Genomic DNA, 18,081 nt, shown 5'->3' on the forward strand with positions numbered 1-18,081 from the left:
TCTACACAATTAACAGAAGGTGTAACACTATCATTAATAAAACCACCCAAAACGGGTTCAACATTTATTAAAAACAAACCATCAGACAAGTAACCCTTGCCAAAGAATGTACCAGTATGAGTAATAATTACTTTATTACACTTCAAAGAAAGTTCAAAGCCGTTTTTAACTAAACAACTTCCACTTATAATATTTCTACGAATAGAGGGAACATGAAACACTCTAGTGAGAGATAGAATCCGCCCAGAAGCAAACTTCAGGTCCACGTTTCCTATTCCAAGCACTTGTGCAGCACTAGCATCCCTGATCGTCACTGTCACTCCATGACTCTGTTGATAAGATACAAACAAGCTAATATCAGCACAAATATATACATTAGCTCTAGTATCAATCAACCACTCATGTGACAGATAAGTGGAAAGTAGTACAGGGTTGTAAGTAACATACTCGTCATCGGTTCCAGAGGCAACAACCTCAACAATGACCATGTTAGCTACTGGCCCACTCGTGGTTCCAAGTCCAAGCACAGTATTTGCTTGAGCTACCACTCCAGCTTTCTTAGCTTTCTTACTTGGACAGTCCTTGCTCCAATGACCAACCTGTCCACATTACCAACATGGTTTGTTCGCCTTTGGTTTCTTAGCCTTGTTATTGTCAGGTTTAGTGTTAGCCTTCTTAGTGACTACCTTTCTTTTCTGTCCTACAGTCACTACATTTACCTTCGAGCTCCCATGTTCCACAGGCAACACATGTCCCTATTTGGACTTGTGCTGCTCCCGTACTGAGATGTCAAACATCAAGTTAGTCCATGTGATCTCTCCTTTCTGTCTTTTCAGGGAGAGAGCAAACTCTTCCCAAGACTTAGGGAGCTTTTCAATCACATACATCACTCGAAACTTCTCAAGCAAGACCATACCGGACTGACCCAATTCATGAATTAACATCTCAAACTCATGAACCTGTTCAGTCATGGATTTTCCATCCACCCGCTTAAAATCAAGAAATCTAGCCACGGAATACTTCTCAAATCCTTGAGAATCAGTATTATGGGTTTGGTCCAGCTTATCCCATAAGACTTTAGCAGAATAGGCATCTGATGAATAAATATCGAACAAGGTGTTCTCCAAGGATGCCAAAATGGCTGCCCTAGCCACCCCATCCTTCTCAGCCCATAAAGCATAAACCTTAACAGATTCAGCTTTCTCTTGATCCAACCCAGGAGGATCATACTGTACCACTAATCATAGACCCTTAACCGTTAACCAGAGCTTCATTCTTTTCTGCCAACGAGAAAAAGAAGCTCCACCACTGAATTTATTAGGCATACCCGATAAATCAATTGGATGGGGAAAACGATACGTGGTCCAGTCAATGGTAGTAGTACCACCAGAACCAAAACCAGTCTCAACAATTTTAGGAACATCAGTTTCGTTAACCATCTTGCTAATTAACTATATATAACAATAATCTCTTCAAGATTGTTGGGTATAATTCTAACTACATAGCAACAATGGGCAGTTATATATATAATAACAAGAACATGGCAAATAACCAACTAACGAAATAAAACACGAAGGCAATAACAAACTATAAAGACTGTAATTGACAAAGAAAGTAAAGAAAACTTATCTCTTATCGCTTTCCAAATTCTGATAAGAAGATGAACAAAACAGCTGAGTCGCCAAACCCTTCAAGAGGACTTGACTGTTCTTCAAGAGCTTATTGCCCCCCACTTAAGCTGTGATGGAATGCAGCAATATCGCTTCCAGGATAAAACAACAACCGATCAATCTGGCCACAGAACCAACAATGATCAACGGCGACTCGCACCTCAGTTTGCCCAAAAAATCTATGCAACTCATATATGTCTGCGAGGTAGGCACCGAGACTTGTGTCATTTTAATCTCAAGTTCTATTTTACTCGATGTGGTACACCAAGTAACAAAACAGAAAAAGTAAACAAAATGGGTTTTCCTTATTATTTATATTATATCCTGATTAATTAATATTAATATTATAAAATATATTCAGAGTATGATTAAAATAATCCTTACTCAATATATTTTATATTAATAATTAAATAATCAATATAAATAATTAAACTTGTAATAGAAAAGAAAAATATAAGAGTTCTCACTAGCACTAGGCCACACAGGCATTCCACTTATACTAGTAGTTGAAAACAACACTAACACAAGATACTATATAAACTCAATATCTTTCTTTTACAATACCAATGTGGGACAAAATCCCCAAAACCCATTTCACACAAGCAACTTTGTCGCAATATATTCATGGATTCCATTAAGAAAATATCTTAGATCCAAATATGAAAGTTTAAGTCCTCATGTCAAGGAACAACCTCCAAGTGTTAGTTTCCGGCAATAATATCATGAACATATATAAAATATGCCTCAAACTTTCCATTTTCTAACACTTTCTTCCTGTTAAACTCTGGTTAGTGTTCAACTGTTCGTTACTATTATTAGCCCATGCCACAATATTATTAATATAACCATCTGTATCTAACACTTTAAAATACAACACCAATCAATATATCACAGTTTTGAGTGAAGAATATTTTAATTGCTCATTAATATTTGTTCTATACATTTTTTTTATATTTTGATTAAAATATTTGTATTATAACATGAACATTAGTTCCACTTGCTAAGTTAATGCAATGTCTTTGGCTTTACTTTATTACTTTAATCAACAGTTTGTCAGATTATGACCATTTGTACTTTGTTACTGATGGTGGGCTGAAAGATATTTTGTTTCCAAAATTTCCCATGATTTCTTCAGATCCCAGGTACTTCTTCTTTCATCCAGCTAATGTTCTCATTTTTAGCCATGTTTATGTAGTTAGTTTCTGTTTAGAACTTGTTTAACTGCTTTTTGATGGTTTCTTGAAGTCTTTATGAGCTTTTGCAGTATAGTCTACTTTAAAGATATGATTTTGAACAGATTTATGCTTATAGTTTCAGCTTGATTATGTATGTTTATGATGTTTGAGTAAGAGTTGCATAATAAGATTTCCCATTTTTTATGTGGTTCTTGGACTTGCCTTGTACACAAATGGCATTTAGATAGATTTTTTGCCTAGTTGTTGTTCAAATTTTAACTACACTGCCTTTTTGTGATTTGTTTTATAGGTAATAGCAAAATTAGGATCGGGGTAAGTTGCAAGGAATCAGAGTGACTAAATTTGATTTGGGGTTTTAAAAAAGTTTGAATTTTTAGTTATTGTTGGGAATTAGAAATATTAGGATTAGGATGGTATCAACTGATAACGGTGAAGTCACAGTGGGAGTTGATGAAACTAGTGGTGCTAAAGTCAAGGGGGTTGTGCCTCTGCGCATCGGAACATCTCGTAGGGAGCTTCTTGGGAATGAGGACCCTCAAATTCTGTCTGATGGTAGCTTAAGTTCAGTGGTCAACAGAATTAATTTCTTCAATTTTGGTGCTTTAGAGTCTCCAACTATTAAATTTCAAAGGATTGCAGTTCTGAGAGATGAATTTTCGCGTACTGTGCCTTTTTCGGGTAGTATTCGAGAACGCATTAGTAAAGTTTTTAGTCGGAAAATTGATTGGAACAACCTTAAAAAAATTTGCAAAGAATGGATAAGAAATCCAATGAATATGGTCCTTTTATTGTGGGTAATTTGTGTTGCTGTGTCTGGTGCAATTCTATTTCTTGTCATGACTGGAATGTTAAATAGTGCGTTGCCTAGGAAAAACCAGAGGAATGCTTGGTTTGAAGTTAATAATCAAATCCTCAATGCATTATTCACCCTTATGTGTCTGTACCAACACCCACAACGATTATACCACCTTGTACTTCTCTTGAGATGGAAGCCAGAAGATATTTGTAGACTACGGAAGGTTTACTGTAAGAATGGGACTTATAAACCTCATGAATGGACACACATGATGGTTGTCATACTTCTTCTCAACCTCAACTGTTTTGCACAGTATGCCTTGTGTGGTCTTAATGTGGGATACAAGAGATCAGATCGTCCTGCTTTAGGGGTTGGAATAACTATTTCTTTTGCAATTGGTTGCCCTGCAATTGCTGGTGTTTATGCCATTGTTAGCCCCCTTGGAAAGGACTACCATTCTGAACATGATGAAGAAGCTCAACAACTTCAGAATATCTCTTCGGATATTAACAGGAAAAGCCCACTGAGATTAAAAACATTGGAAAAGAGATTTTCATTTGCGCATAGATCTGCGGGCAATACTGAAGAAGACAGACCACAGTGGAGTGGAAGCATATTTGATATGTGGGAAGATATTTCTTTAGCATATCTATCTCTATTCTGTAGTTTTTGTGTTTTTGGGTGGAATATGGAGAGGCTTGGATTTGGTAACATGTATGTTCATATTGCGACTTTTCTTCTTTTCTGTCTGGCTCCATTTTGGATCTTCAACTTGGCTGCCATCAATATTAATGACGAAGTTGTGAGGGAGATATTGGGGCTTACTGGGGTTTTCCTTTGTATATTTGGTTTACTCTATGGTGGTTTTTGGAGGATTCAAATGAGGAAGAGATTTAATTTGCCACCGTATACTTTCTGCTGGGGTAAACCAGCCATTGCCGATTGTGCATTGTGGCTTTTCTGTTGTTGGTGTACACTTGCTCAGGAAGTGCGAACTGGCAATGCTTATGACATTGAAGAGGATAAGTTCTACAGGAAGAAAGGGGACGAAGATACTCAATTACCAATGTCTCCTCTACCCCGTGAAGATGAACAGGGTTATCAGGTTAAGTCGGGCTCAAGTTCGCCTTTTGTGAACAGTTCTTCTCCAGCAAACATATTGAAAGCAAACTCTTCAAGTCCAAGCAGATTTTCAAATGAATACCGTAGCCCTGGCAGGCAGCTTCCTGCGGTAGAACTTTCCAATACAAATATTAGGGATGAAATTATGAAACCTCCTGCTCCAGCATTAATACAAAGAGAAGCCAGTTAAATGACTAATATAATGTTTGTAATGCAAATCTTGTATATCTTGAGTTCATTGTGCAGTGCCTGTTCCCTTTTTTTCCTGCTGAACAAAGTGTATCCCCTTCCTCGTAGTTTCCTTTCGTTTTTAGGTGTTGATGGAATTCTTTTTCGAGGATTAGAAGTTATGTACTTTACGATGTTTTCATACATTGATATTATTATTTTGCGGGCAGCAAAAAGTTTTCTACAGTGAGCCTGATGCAGGAACCTCGTAACCCTGGTGGCGCTGGTGCGGTCTTTAGATGTCATTAATACTTTGTAGTTTCTTACTTCCACATTCCAACTTACATGTAATCCTGAACTTTGCTTATTTATTTGCTTTGTTGATGCAAGAATTCCCCTTGAGCTCGTCTGGAATAGACATCCTTTAAATGACCCCTCTGCAAAATTTATCTTAGTAGAATTTTTCCGAAAATTATGTTGTTAAAAAATATAAGATCATATTCGGATCTTTCTCTACCACTTTAAAATTTTAGTGGGGCTGGTAACATGGTATCGGAACGCAGTTTAGGGAGGACTCTCACCCCATTTATTTAATTTAAGAGAGTGTTACAAAATTTACTTAAAATATGTTACTTAGACTTTTCATCTCTTAAACCGTTGGCGAGTGCGATACCCGAAACATGTATTCATGGACACTCAGTGCAGAGTTCAGAGTAACCAATTCTAAATATTGTTCTGACAACGTAATTTACATAACGTCAGAGAAAGATGACCAAAAGAAATCATTTGTATTTTGTACTACTACTGTACAAAAACATTGCTGAAATAATGCTATGGAATCGTTTATTTGTTTACATCCTATATGTGTTAGTTGGACCCAAATATAAATCAAAATTGTGACTCAGGCCTCTAATGAAAATGTACCAGGCCCAGTTTGGTAATTTGATTTGCATGTTCTGTTACTTTGAGTTTGTCAAAAACCAACAAAATAATCCATATCTTTTCCTCTTTCTAAATCGAGAGTTTTGCACTGTCTTCTGTTTTTGTTTACTAAATCAGTTTAGATTCAAATTTTCAATAAATAGTAGAGCTTAAGTGTTTAATCTATAATTTAATACTCTTTGGGTGCATGCATTTCATTTTAAACGATAAATTTTAAATGATATGATTTAAATTATCATTTTAAATTCACATATTTTTGTTAAAATTTGAATATCTTGAATTTTATTTTGAACTTCAAATCTAAATTTTGTTTCTTATTCAAATATGTTTCTAGTCAAATCTAAATTTTAAATGAAATCCAAGTTCACTACATATTTGTGTTAAATTAGTATATGTTTCTTCATCCATAACTGTTTAAAGGAAAATTACTTTTCCATACTCAACAAAAAAAATATTATTGTTGTTCTTGACGAGGACAATTAATGGAATGCTTAGGACGCCACTAAACTCAATTAACAATAATACTATAACACTCCTATATAAATAAGTGACTAATCAAGTGTTTTTGTGACTAGTTAGCTAGGTGTATGTTTTAGTAGTGGAGATCATTTTACTTGATATTTAATCATTAGGGTCGTGGCGGAGTATAATGCTAATTTTAGTGAAGGGAATTACATTATTTTTACTTTTTAGGTTACCTCTAATTTTAAATTAACTTCAAAGGACAAAAATTCTTTTGCAATAAATACTTATACATTATGCACGACTGCATGGAAGAATTATTTGCAAGTATATATGGGACAGTCATAAAACTTTTTTTAATTTAATTTATTATACAGGAACAACGTAACTTCATTAAAATTTAAATCATAATTAATTGATAATTAATCCTGATTTGATTAATCACTTATCAAAAATGAAAGTGTGGTACCGGTTAGGATGTATAAAAATGTATTTATTTTGGCTAAAATTATTTGAAACTTAGGTACGGTTCGAAGGGGTGAACAAAAAAACGATCAAACCGTAAAATCGACCCAACCCGCCCCTTATTTCGGCTGACGGAGCCGAATTATCCAAAACCCGAATTTTAATTGGTTTAATTTTTTGTCAATCCGAATATAATGGGCCGGGTCAAGTTTCAAAAAAATTTAACCCTTATTAACCCAACCCAGCCCGATTTTTTATTATTATAGTATTATTATTAAAAAAATTAATTTATATATTTATTGTAATAAATATATATTTGAAATAAAATAATTATTTTACGAGTAACACACCATAAGTTACTGACTTTAAACTAGAAGAGTACGCGGTACATATAGTACCAATAATTTTTATCTTCTGTTAAATTATGTGGTACACTTTAACTTTTGATTAAAATTATTTGTAATTTTGACTCTTAAAAATATTTAAATAGTTTTATTCGAGTTTTAACCCAAACCAACCCGACCCAACCCGACCCAATATATAAAGGGCTTGGGTTGTGTTGAAAATAATTTTTCGATTAAGTGAGTTCATTTTTTAAAAACGGAATTAATAGGATTTGTTCGATTTATTATATCTAAACCGCCCAATCAGACCCGCGTTCGAATATCAATTAAAGCGGGAACGAGATCTGGTTGCAATTTCGAATTTTCGATATATGTACATGAAATCTTAGCCTAAATTGTTTGTGTGTATGCAGATATTCAGATGGAGAATGGAGTTGGTGCACGTACGCCCGATAATATATGCCAGTAGTTGTAGATGACAGGTTGATCCACCAAACAGTTGCTGAATTATTCAATTAGCTGAAATAATGATTTTATTATTTGTATTTTATTAGATTTTAAATTTATTTTTGATTTTTTAATTATATAATTAATTATAGAATATAATTAATAGTTAACAAAATTTATTTTTAAACTAAAACTTAAACGATGAGAAAACATAATTTTATTAAAATTTAAATAAAGTACATTGAAGAGTCAGAAGTGCCGGATCCAGAAGTTGAGACTATTTCGATGGATGAAAATACTCGATTCCAAGAATTCTTGGACCGCTTTAGAAAAATAAAAAATAAAGAGACACTTAGAGATGCATTAATGGAGTATTTGTGGGAAGAATAAACTAATTCGAAAAATTAGTGTGCATCAATAATATTCTGTATGTTAATTATTGCAGTGAATGTGTTTTTCAGGAATTAAGTGCACAATTTTAATATTTTTATGTGTATTAATTTTATTTATTTAATTAATTTATGAAATATTATATAAATTGTTAATAATGATTAAACGATAAATTTAAGATAAAGTTGCTTCATATAATATTTATATATTATTATATGTAAAAAAATAATTTGGATCATATATTTGGACAATACTCTTGGAGTTGGTCAGAAATTTTAACCAGTATTTGCATTAGTTGATGATCCAAATTTGAATTTTTGTATCATAACTATTTGAGATGACCTTAGTCCTTTTTTTATCGAAAAAATATGCATTTGGTTGTTGGAGATTTAACAATTTAGTCAAATATTTTTTTAACGAATTTTCAGTAATTTTTTGAGATTTTTAAAAATCGGCCGATATCTTCTATCATACATGATACCATAAAGTCCACTCTCTTAGGAAAGTAAATTGTAAAGAAAATCTTTTATAGAAAAATAGAGTACATTCTCTTGGATTTGAAAAAAGTATAAATTATAACTAAATTACTTTGTCATCGATAATGGAAGTTACACTATGAGTGTACTAATGTATATTTTATTGATGGTAACAAAAAATATCTGAGCTATGACTATGAGTAGCGCTGTTAAAAAAATTCGAAAAAATCGATATTCGACCGAAAAATCCGCATCCGTATTCGAATAAAAAGGGATATTATCTGTATCCGAGAAAAAGCGGATATTATCCGTATCCGAATTCGGTATATTGAATCCGAAACTAAATACATATATGATATTTAAATTATATAATTTAAAATTTATTTTTTTAGTTTATAGTGTGTGTAAATGTATTAAATAATACATTTATATAAATTTTATATAATGTACACATACTTTATACATATATAAATATATTATTTGTATTTAATCATAGAAAATATTCTATTATCATCGTCAAAACGGCAGGAGCAACAAAAAAATTCAAAAAATCCGATATTCGTCCGAAATATCCGTATCCGTATTCGAGAAAAAACTGATATTATCCGTATCTGAAATAAAACGGATATTATCCGTATTCGATCCGTATCCGAATTATCGCGCTATGACAGCCCTAACTATGAGTCTAAATTCAGATTAAAAGATTGATTAGTGGGTTCATTAATTTTCAACTTGTGACCCCCGCCCCGACCTCTGATTCTCAAAAGACCATAGCGCCACTCCTTCTCGTGCCTATCTAGAATTAACATCATCTATAGCTTATCAACCGACCTATTAGTTTATTGCGTTAACTTTGCATGCTCTGAGTTTCTTCATTAATTAAGCACAGGGGCGGAGCCCTGCTCTCTCCCAATCTAAATTCATATAAATTTTAGTTGAAAAAATGTAAATTTATTGAGCTAGCTTCTCTAAATTTTAGTTTTGGTTCGGTTCCCTGAGGAGTTAGGTTACATAATACGTGAATATTAATTATAGTTTAGTACTAGTATTCCATTACGTGATTCGAGATCAAGTGGGGACAATTAAAGATTATTTGTTTAAGTGGTGTAGCGTTTGATGGTAACCTCCCCCTGAATTATTAGTATTATAAAAATGATTTCTCTTCTAGTAATTAGCATTTTATAATTTTAGATTAAGAAACTTGTCAAATTATTCATGTTGACTGGTGTCTGAGTCGAAATACAAAATTATTCGGTTTTATTTATTCACGAGGAAGTATAATAAAACGTGGCTAGGGATGATGGTGTAGCTAATGTGGTAAATGAGGACTATGTCTTGTCAAACCACCAAGGTTCGATTATCTTCTACCGCGTTATCAGAACAGATACTAAGTTATAAGCAAAAAAGTTTACGTCATAAAAAATATAATAGAACGTGGCTAAACTAATAATTGATGTAATAAATTTGCTAAAATAAATAAATAGATATGATAATAGTTTTTCTATAAATGTTTAAAAAATGATATATTTTATTCAAAAATTACGATGACTTTAAAACTCAAAATATTTTGATTTTTTGATTTCATTTTTAAATATAATTATTTATTACATAATTTTATTAAATAATGTATATTATTTACAGCATATTTATTATTATAACTTTTTAGTAGAAAAACTTATCATAATGACTATTATTAATGAAGTAGGAGTTATTTTCTTATTATATTATTTTTTTGAAACACTAAATATATAATCAAATACAAACTAAAATTAAAATAGAAATTAGGAACCAATCTAAAGCATTAGATCTACCTAATCTAATGGCCCCCCTAAATCATCCACACACCCAATTTCAGCCTTTTCCCTCCATTTTTAATTTGATTTTTTCCGTCAAATCGTAAGTTTTTTATAAAATTCGATTTCACTGTATTTTTCTACATCTCTCAACGATCGATTTGCATACCATATGTGTTATATTTCGAATTAATTTTAAAAAAAATATTTGGATTCTAGTTTCTATTCTAAATTGGTTTCTATTGAAGTAGCCTCATATATATATATACACGGTTTTTCTGTGTTGTGCTCATGGGCACATACTAAGCACATAATTATATAAATTTAGCTTGTTTTGATTGGCTTACACTTCTTTATATGGACTCTCATACATTCTCAACAACCACATCAATCAAAATGCACCAAAATTATAAATTTTAGTGTTTAGGCGCTGATTCCAAAGAAAGCAGTTAGCTCTTCCGGCATCATGCATAAAAAATTAGTAAGTTTGAGCACGCCATTCCTATGCCTATGGCTAATAGAATAGAGTCGAAGTTGAAATTGCTTTGATGGTTGAAGCCGACTAGGCCCTCATGTGCCCAATGTCATACACTGCACAAACCCATATATATGTTAACATATATAATGATATTATATTATTGGATAGTTTTGTTATTATAATAGTTTCCTTGTTACGATATTTTCATTTATAATATATGGTTGTTGGCTATATAATCCCCTCTTCTATTGTAATCAAGAACAAGACATATTATAATAAAACCCTACTTTTCTCTCTCCCCTCTATACTTTATCATGGTATCAAGAGGTATGGTTCGATCCGGGAGGTGTTGATGATGAATTATATCGGGTTGAGTTTCACATGTTGGGTTTAAAACATGTGATATGATTATTGTTTCTTCTTATTCAAGTCGACTATGTTTTTTCCTTTTCTCGGATGATTTTGAGTTTTAATCATCACTATTATTTTTTTTCTTCGATTTAGTTGGATTTCTCCTAGGGTAAACAAAATTGATTTTGGTTAAAATTTGTTTTTCTGCTGGTTTTGGTTGGAACTCTCATATATTTTTTCTTCAAGTTTTGGTTGGGACTCTAATACACACTCTCGGTCTCGCTTTGATGATATTAACTACTTTGTGATATTGTTTTTTTTTATTTCCCTCTCATCTTCCTTTCCTTTTTTCGTGTTGATGATGGGGGTAGCCCTAGGCACATCTGTATACTTCTCCGCCTTTTATATTATGTTATTTGGTGCTCTAGACACATTGGTCCTTTGAGAAATTGGTTTAGTTTATTTGATGCTCTAGGTACATTGGCCCTTCGCGGGGATTGATTTAGTTTATTTGGTGTTCTAGGCATATTGGTTTAGTTTATCTGGTGCTCTAGGCACTATGGCCCTTCACATGATTTGATTAGTTTTGGATATAATTTGAATTGGGATACAATTTTTATTTGGTTGATAATTGGATACAATTTGTTGACCTGGATTCAGGTTTTTGGAGTTTGTATTGGGTTGATTATAAAGTTTGGTTTTGGATCTGGATTTAGTTTCGCATGCAGTTTTGATATTATTTTCGATGGTTGCAGATTTGTTACTTTGGTGATTTGATTGTTTTGTTTTTTCTTGGATTACTGCGTTCTCTTTTGTTGTTGTGTCTTTGGATTCGTTTGGAAGTTTTTGGTTTTTTTGGATTCGTAACTCTGTTTTTGAATTTGTTTGGATGCTCTTGAATCTGGTATTGCAGTTTTGGATTTGTTTGGTTACGTGGCTCCGTCTCTTGGTTGGCAAGCTCCCGATTCAACATCGTGAGTTTGAGGGGGGATGTTAACATATATAATGATAGCATATTATTGGATAATTTCATTATTATAATAGTTTCCTTTTTAGGATATTTTCCTTTGTTATATATGGTTGTTGGCGATATAAGCTCCTCTTCTATTGTAATCAAGAACAAGTCATATTATAATAAAACTCTACTTCTCTCTCTCTCTCTCTCTCTCTCTCTCTCTCTCTCTCTCTCTCTATATATATATATATATATATATATATATATCAGTGAGAATCCCTTTTATACTAATAACCTATAGAGATGGCAATCGGGTCAGATCGGGTATTGCAGAATCCATATCCAAACCCCAAAATTTTTATCCATACCCGAACCCGACCCGAACCCAAAAATACCCGAAAATGAATACCCAAACCCGATCCATCAGATTTCGGATCGGATTCGGGTATACCCGAAACCCGAATTTTTTTTGAATTGAATATTTATACCCGATACCCAAACCCGAAATCTGAAAATTTGTATAATTATTGATATTGCTAGTTTTTGGGATCGAACACACGATTTGCATAGAAAGAGTTTTAACGTGTCATTTTCAACCACTTCACCACATCATTAATTGTGTTATTATATGTATACCTAATATTTAAAGAATCAACTCAATTGATGTCCAATTTTTTAGATTTATCACTAAAAGATGTTTTGTTAACCTTATAAATCTTATCACCCGTTTAAATGATTGAATAATTATATTTCATTATATTTTATAATTAGTTAATTTTTAATATAAATGTAAAAATATATGTTCTAAAAATTATATCATATTATGTATAATATATATTACATAAAATATATATACATATATATAATATTCTAATGTGTAATATATAAAATTCTAATATTATATATATTATTAAGATATATATATATATAATAATTCAGGGTTTTTTTCGAATTTCGGGTTCTGACCGGGTTCAGATAGAGTTTCGGATTTCGGATCGGGTTTCAGATCGGTGTATCTAATATCCAAATCCAAATCCAAAAAATTTCGGGTTCGGTAAATCCAAAATTTTGGGTTTCGGATCGGGTATCCGTCGGACGAGATTATTTTGCCATCCCTAATAACCTAGTAACTCTACTAAATGTATTACACGTATCTTTTCCCAATACTACACACGGTTATAAACAAAAATGATAGTTATTTTTTTATTCAAATAACTGTCATAAAAAAACAATTGCCTTCTATAATTTTTGAAACAAATAATTGTGATTTGAATTAAAAATAAAACCAGAACACTAAAACTTATGTATTTTAAAATATTATATAATTTGTTTAACATTAATTATTTTGGTGTCTTAGTTACTGTATTGCAATTTTAAAAAATATTGTTAAATAAAAAATGTACACGGGCTCGCAAGGGTTGACTCAGTTGGTTAAAGAGGGGATAACTATCCTCTTGGTCACATGTTCGAATCCCACGGGAGGGGAATTTATGATAATGCCTCCAGAGCCTGACGATTAAATGCGGTTAACCTTAGTTCGTGTGGTTTGCAGGCTATTACGTGAGCCCGTAGGGTTTACCCAGTGCGCATCCGAAGGGTAGCGGCTGCGGGTTACCTACAATAAAAAAAAGTTGTACACGGTGTTTTCCAAAATAGCCGTGTTATGTAAAATATTTATAGTATTTTAAAAAAATAGTATATTTTTAAATTTAAAAAGTAGTATATATTTGTTTTGAAAATATAAATTAATATACATAAGTTCTATTAGTAAAAAAAGTTTAAAAAGTTACAGAGAGTCAGTAAAAATTAGAGAATATGAGTTTTATGAAAAATACAAAACATGAGTTTTGAAAATACACATGCTCTATAAAATATAAAAGTAGGTAAACACAAATAAATTATTTAAATGTTAACATGTGAATGTTTTTAGTTTATGTGAATGAGTTTTGTAAAAAAACTAGGAGTTCTCTAAAAAAATACTGAACATGAGGCATGTACAAAACACAAGACAGTTAATGCATAAACTAACTAAGACTGAATGGCTGAGAGTGAAAATATTAGAATTCTATAATATCTTAAATTCACAAGCTAAATCATGAATTCATAAGGGTTTTTTAAATTTACAAGAAAAATAAGAGAAAAAATATTAGAATTTTTATTTAAGTCAAAGATTATAATTAATTACATTGTGATATTATTTATAAGGGGATATAAAACCCTAAAACAAAATAAATTAATCATAACTAAAATTAAAAAAAAAATAAAAGCAGCGTGATCATGCAATTTTGAAGTATGATAATCCATATTCTTTCTTTCCTCCAGAAAAAATCCCCGCACAAAATCTCAATTTAGTATAATCATGCAATTCAATGCTGTGATCATATCATTATGCATCCTCAGTGGTGTGATCATGCAGTACTCAACGTGATAATGTATTTGCTTTTCTTGCATCTCATTACACCCTCATTTATGTGCTAGTTATGAGGGTAAAAGGAACAAGTCATATAAGCCACCTATCATCCGGGTTTTTTTTGAAAATTGAATAACATTAGAGAATAACTTAAATATAAAAAAAAGTAAAACTTTTAAATTTGAAGTTGATTAAGTGTCCCGGTCCAGATTTAACCCTATGCAACCCATGCAATGACATATGGCCTGCTTTATAGGGGGCTTTTTTTGAGAAAGAAACATAAACTAATATATAGAGAAAAATTATATATTATAAACAAAATTTGTAAAAGGGAACACCAAGTCACCACTCATCAGTACAACTCACGATAATTTGATGATTGTTCTCTCAGTTCTGGTTTTTATTCGTGATATTATTACACATCTAGTTACAAGAAAACATAGTTGTGGAAGATTGTGGAAATTGCGAATGAGGAGAAAGTAAGGAGGATGTAAATTAAAAAGATAACTTGGCTCAAGACAAGGACAAAAATGCAGAGATCAAATAAAAAAAATTAGATTACGGTAATTTGTATTGAGAAATGCATGTAGATCGATTTTTAATAAAGCATGTAAAAAAATTTAGGGTTTGCATTGAGAAATGCTTATGATTCCAGTAAATGATGATGAGGTCAAAATGGCTACGTTTGCTATGCACCTGGATAAAGCTCCAGTTATTGATGGTTTGAATCCTTCATTATTTCAAACTTACTGGAGTATTGTTGGAAAAGATATTTGTACTTTCTGTCAGAAATTTTTCGAAACGGAAAAATTGCCTGATAATTTAAACACGACACTGGTATGCCTTATACCTAAAGTAAAGAACCCAAAGAAGGTAACGAATTTAGACCAATTTCCTTTTGCAATGTTCTAATGCATATTCTATCATTGTAAATCAAACTTCTGTCTCTAAGTTATACAATGGAGAGATCTGACGTGGCATTGGAGGAAATGTATGCTAATCTGGTGATTGCTGATGAGGAAGATGACGGAATTGTGGTACCAAATGAGGAAGTGGTGGTTTAAAAACAAACCTATATGCTCGTGGGAAGATTTTTGAAAGAAAAACACATCAACTATAATGCAATGCAAAATGTTTTGGCCGGACTGTGGTGACCAAAAAAAGGAATGGAAGTCTACGACATGGGTGGATTTCGTTATTCATTCGTGTTTTATCATGAACTGGATATACAAAAGGTTATTGATGGAGGACCATGGTCTTTTGAACAAGCGATGTTTATATATCACCAAGTCAAAGAAGGAGAAGACCCTACTACTGTTCCTCTGTAACAAGTCGAAATGTGGATTCAGATCTATGATATCCCACGAGGTTTTCTGTCTGAAAATATACTTAAGAACGTGGGTTCGTCCATTGGTACATATATCAAATTCGATCCAAATACATTTGTAGGAGGGTGGAAGCCGTAGGTATGTATTAGGGTTTCACTCAATATTGGTAAACCACTGAAACGCATAATGAGAATAAAGAGAGAAGGAGATCTGTGGAGTTAGCTGAACTTCAAGTACGAAAAACTGGGAACATTTTGTTTTGTCTGTGGAATTATAGGACATGCAGAAAGAGATTGCAATATGGTTTACGCTCATCCGGAGAAAATAATGGAGAAGGCTTATGGGGCTTGGCTATGTGCGCCAAACAAGAACATGAGGAATAATACATGAGCTCGTTGGTTTAGAAATCTGGGTGAAGGAGATGGTGGTTGGGGAAGGTATCAAAACACACCAGACACTGTACATGGTGGAGGGAAAGGAGACGATAGATTCATGGAAATTAATGGTGTCATACGACAAACAACAGTGGAGACGACAGGGATCAGAATCCTATCCCGTGATAATAGGGACATACCAGTTAGGGGAGAGATTATAGCAATCAAGGAACACCAGATACGGAAGGTGGGGGAAACACTTGCATAAATTGCAGCCGAAAATATAGTGATGGAAACAAAAAGGAAACACATTGATGATGCCTATACAGGGAGAGAATCAAGGACCTAACATGGGAGGAGATATGGTTACGCAATCAGAAACTGGGCCAAAAAGCTTGCTATTGGCGGGTCCTGGACTCCTGGCCCGCAGGAATTATGAGTCTTTTAGTTTGGAACTGCCGTGGGCTGGCCAAACCACGGACAGTTCGATTTCTATACGAAATCAATAATCAACTTCGGCCCAGTATAATATTTTTAAGTGAAACGTTAATAAAGTCAGATAAAGTAGCAAAAGTTAGTAAAAAAATAGGTTTTTCCAAGTGTTTTGTTGTTGATTCTCAAGGACATGGTGGGGGCTAGCTTTGTTCTGGAAAATGGAAGGAGGAGTACATATTCTGGGCAGTTGTCCAAATTTTATCAACTTTGAATGTGTGCATGAAAGTCTGGCAAAATGGAGGTATACAGGCTTTTATGGTTTCCCAGAGCGAAGTGGAAGAACATAATCCAGGAGTTTGATCAGAAGTTTAGCAAATGCATCGACACTGCCCTGGTGTGTTATTGGAGACTTCAATGATATGAGTTCTATGGAGGAAAAATGGGGTGGACAACGACAACCACGAGCATTGTTAAGGGGATTTTATGAGACCATAGCAGAGTGTGGACTACAGGACTTGGGATACATATGAGATATATATACATGGGATAGAGCAGGGGGAACGGAAAGATGGATACAAGAACGATTGGATCGAGGGTTGGCTATGAAAGAATGGTGTGATATGTTCCCAACGGTAGAGGTGCATGTACTTGAGATGTCCACATCTGACCATATGCCATTGTTTTTACGGCTGAACCGTCAAATCTATGTATAGAGAAGAAGAAGGTTCCATTTTGAAAACATGTCGGTGAAGGAGAGTGAGTGCAGGAATATTGTTGAAGCGAGTTGGAATGAAGAAGAGGCTACAAATATCTTAAGTAAAATGCTACGTTGATGTGCTAAATTGGAAGAATGGATGGCAGTTTAATTAAGGATATGAAGGAAAAATTGCTGAAGTATAGGACTGATATGAAGAGACTTCGGACTCGAAGGGATGAGAATGGGGTTAGATAATATGGAGAAGCAAGATGGCAGTACTTGAAATTGTTAGAAGAAAAAAGAAATCTTTTGGCGACAAAGGGCAAAACAATTTTGGTTGAGGGATGGTGATAAAAATACCAAGTTCTTCCATAAATATGCTTTGACACGAAAAGAACACAATAAGATTAAAAGATTGAAAGACGAAAATGATGAATAAAAGGAATCGGAGGAGGAAATTCAAGGGCTCATTACAGAATATTTTAATAGTATATTCTGCACATCAGGATGGGAGGAGACGTTATCGGACATAATTATGTTCAAGCACCTACAGGAGGATCACAAACAAATGCTTATGATGCCAGTAACTGATGATGAGGTCAAAATGACTACGTTTGCTATGCACCCGGATAAAGCTCCAGATATTGATGGTTTGAAATCCTTCATTCTTTCAAGCTTATTGGAGTATTGTTGGAAAAGATGTTTGTACTTTCTGTCAGAAATTTTTTGAAACAGGAGAATTGCCTGATAATTTAAACACAACACTGGTATGCCTTATACCT

At 33.2% G+C, this 18,081-nt stretch overlaps 1 protein-coding gene across 1 annotated transcript; it reads left to right on the forward strand.

The window, feature by feature from the left end:
- Window positions 1-2,508: 2,508 nt before the first annotated feature.
- Window positions 2,509-5,354, forward strand: LOC141678232 (uncharacterized). The gene is made up of 2 exons (XM_074484494.1): window positions 2,509-2,812; window positions 3,156-5,354. The coding sequence occupies exon 2, from the start codon at window positions 3,277-3,279 to the stop codon at window positions 4,972-4,974; it is 1,698 nt and encodes a 565-aa protein (XP_074340595.1). The 5' UTR covers window positions 2,509-2,812; window positions 3,156-3,276; the 3' UTR covers window positions 4,975-5,354.
- The last annotated feature ends 12,727 nt before the right edge of the window (window positions 5,355-18,081 follow it).

Source organism: Apium graveolens, chromosome 8 (genome assembly GCF_009905375.1).
Source record: "Apium graveolens cultivar Ventura chromosome 8, ASM990537v1, whole genome shotgun sequence".
Taxonomy (NCBI): domain Eukaryota; kingdom Viridiplantae; phylum Streptophyta; class Magnoliopsida; order Apiales; family Apiaceae; genus Apium; species Apium graveolens.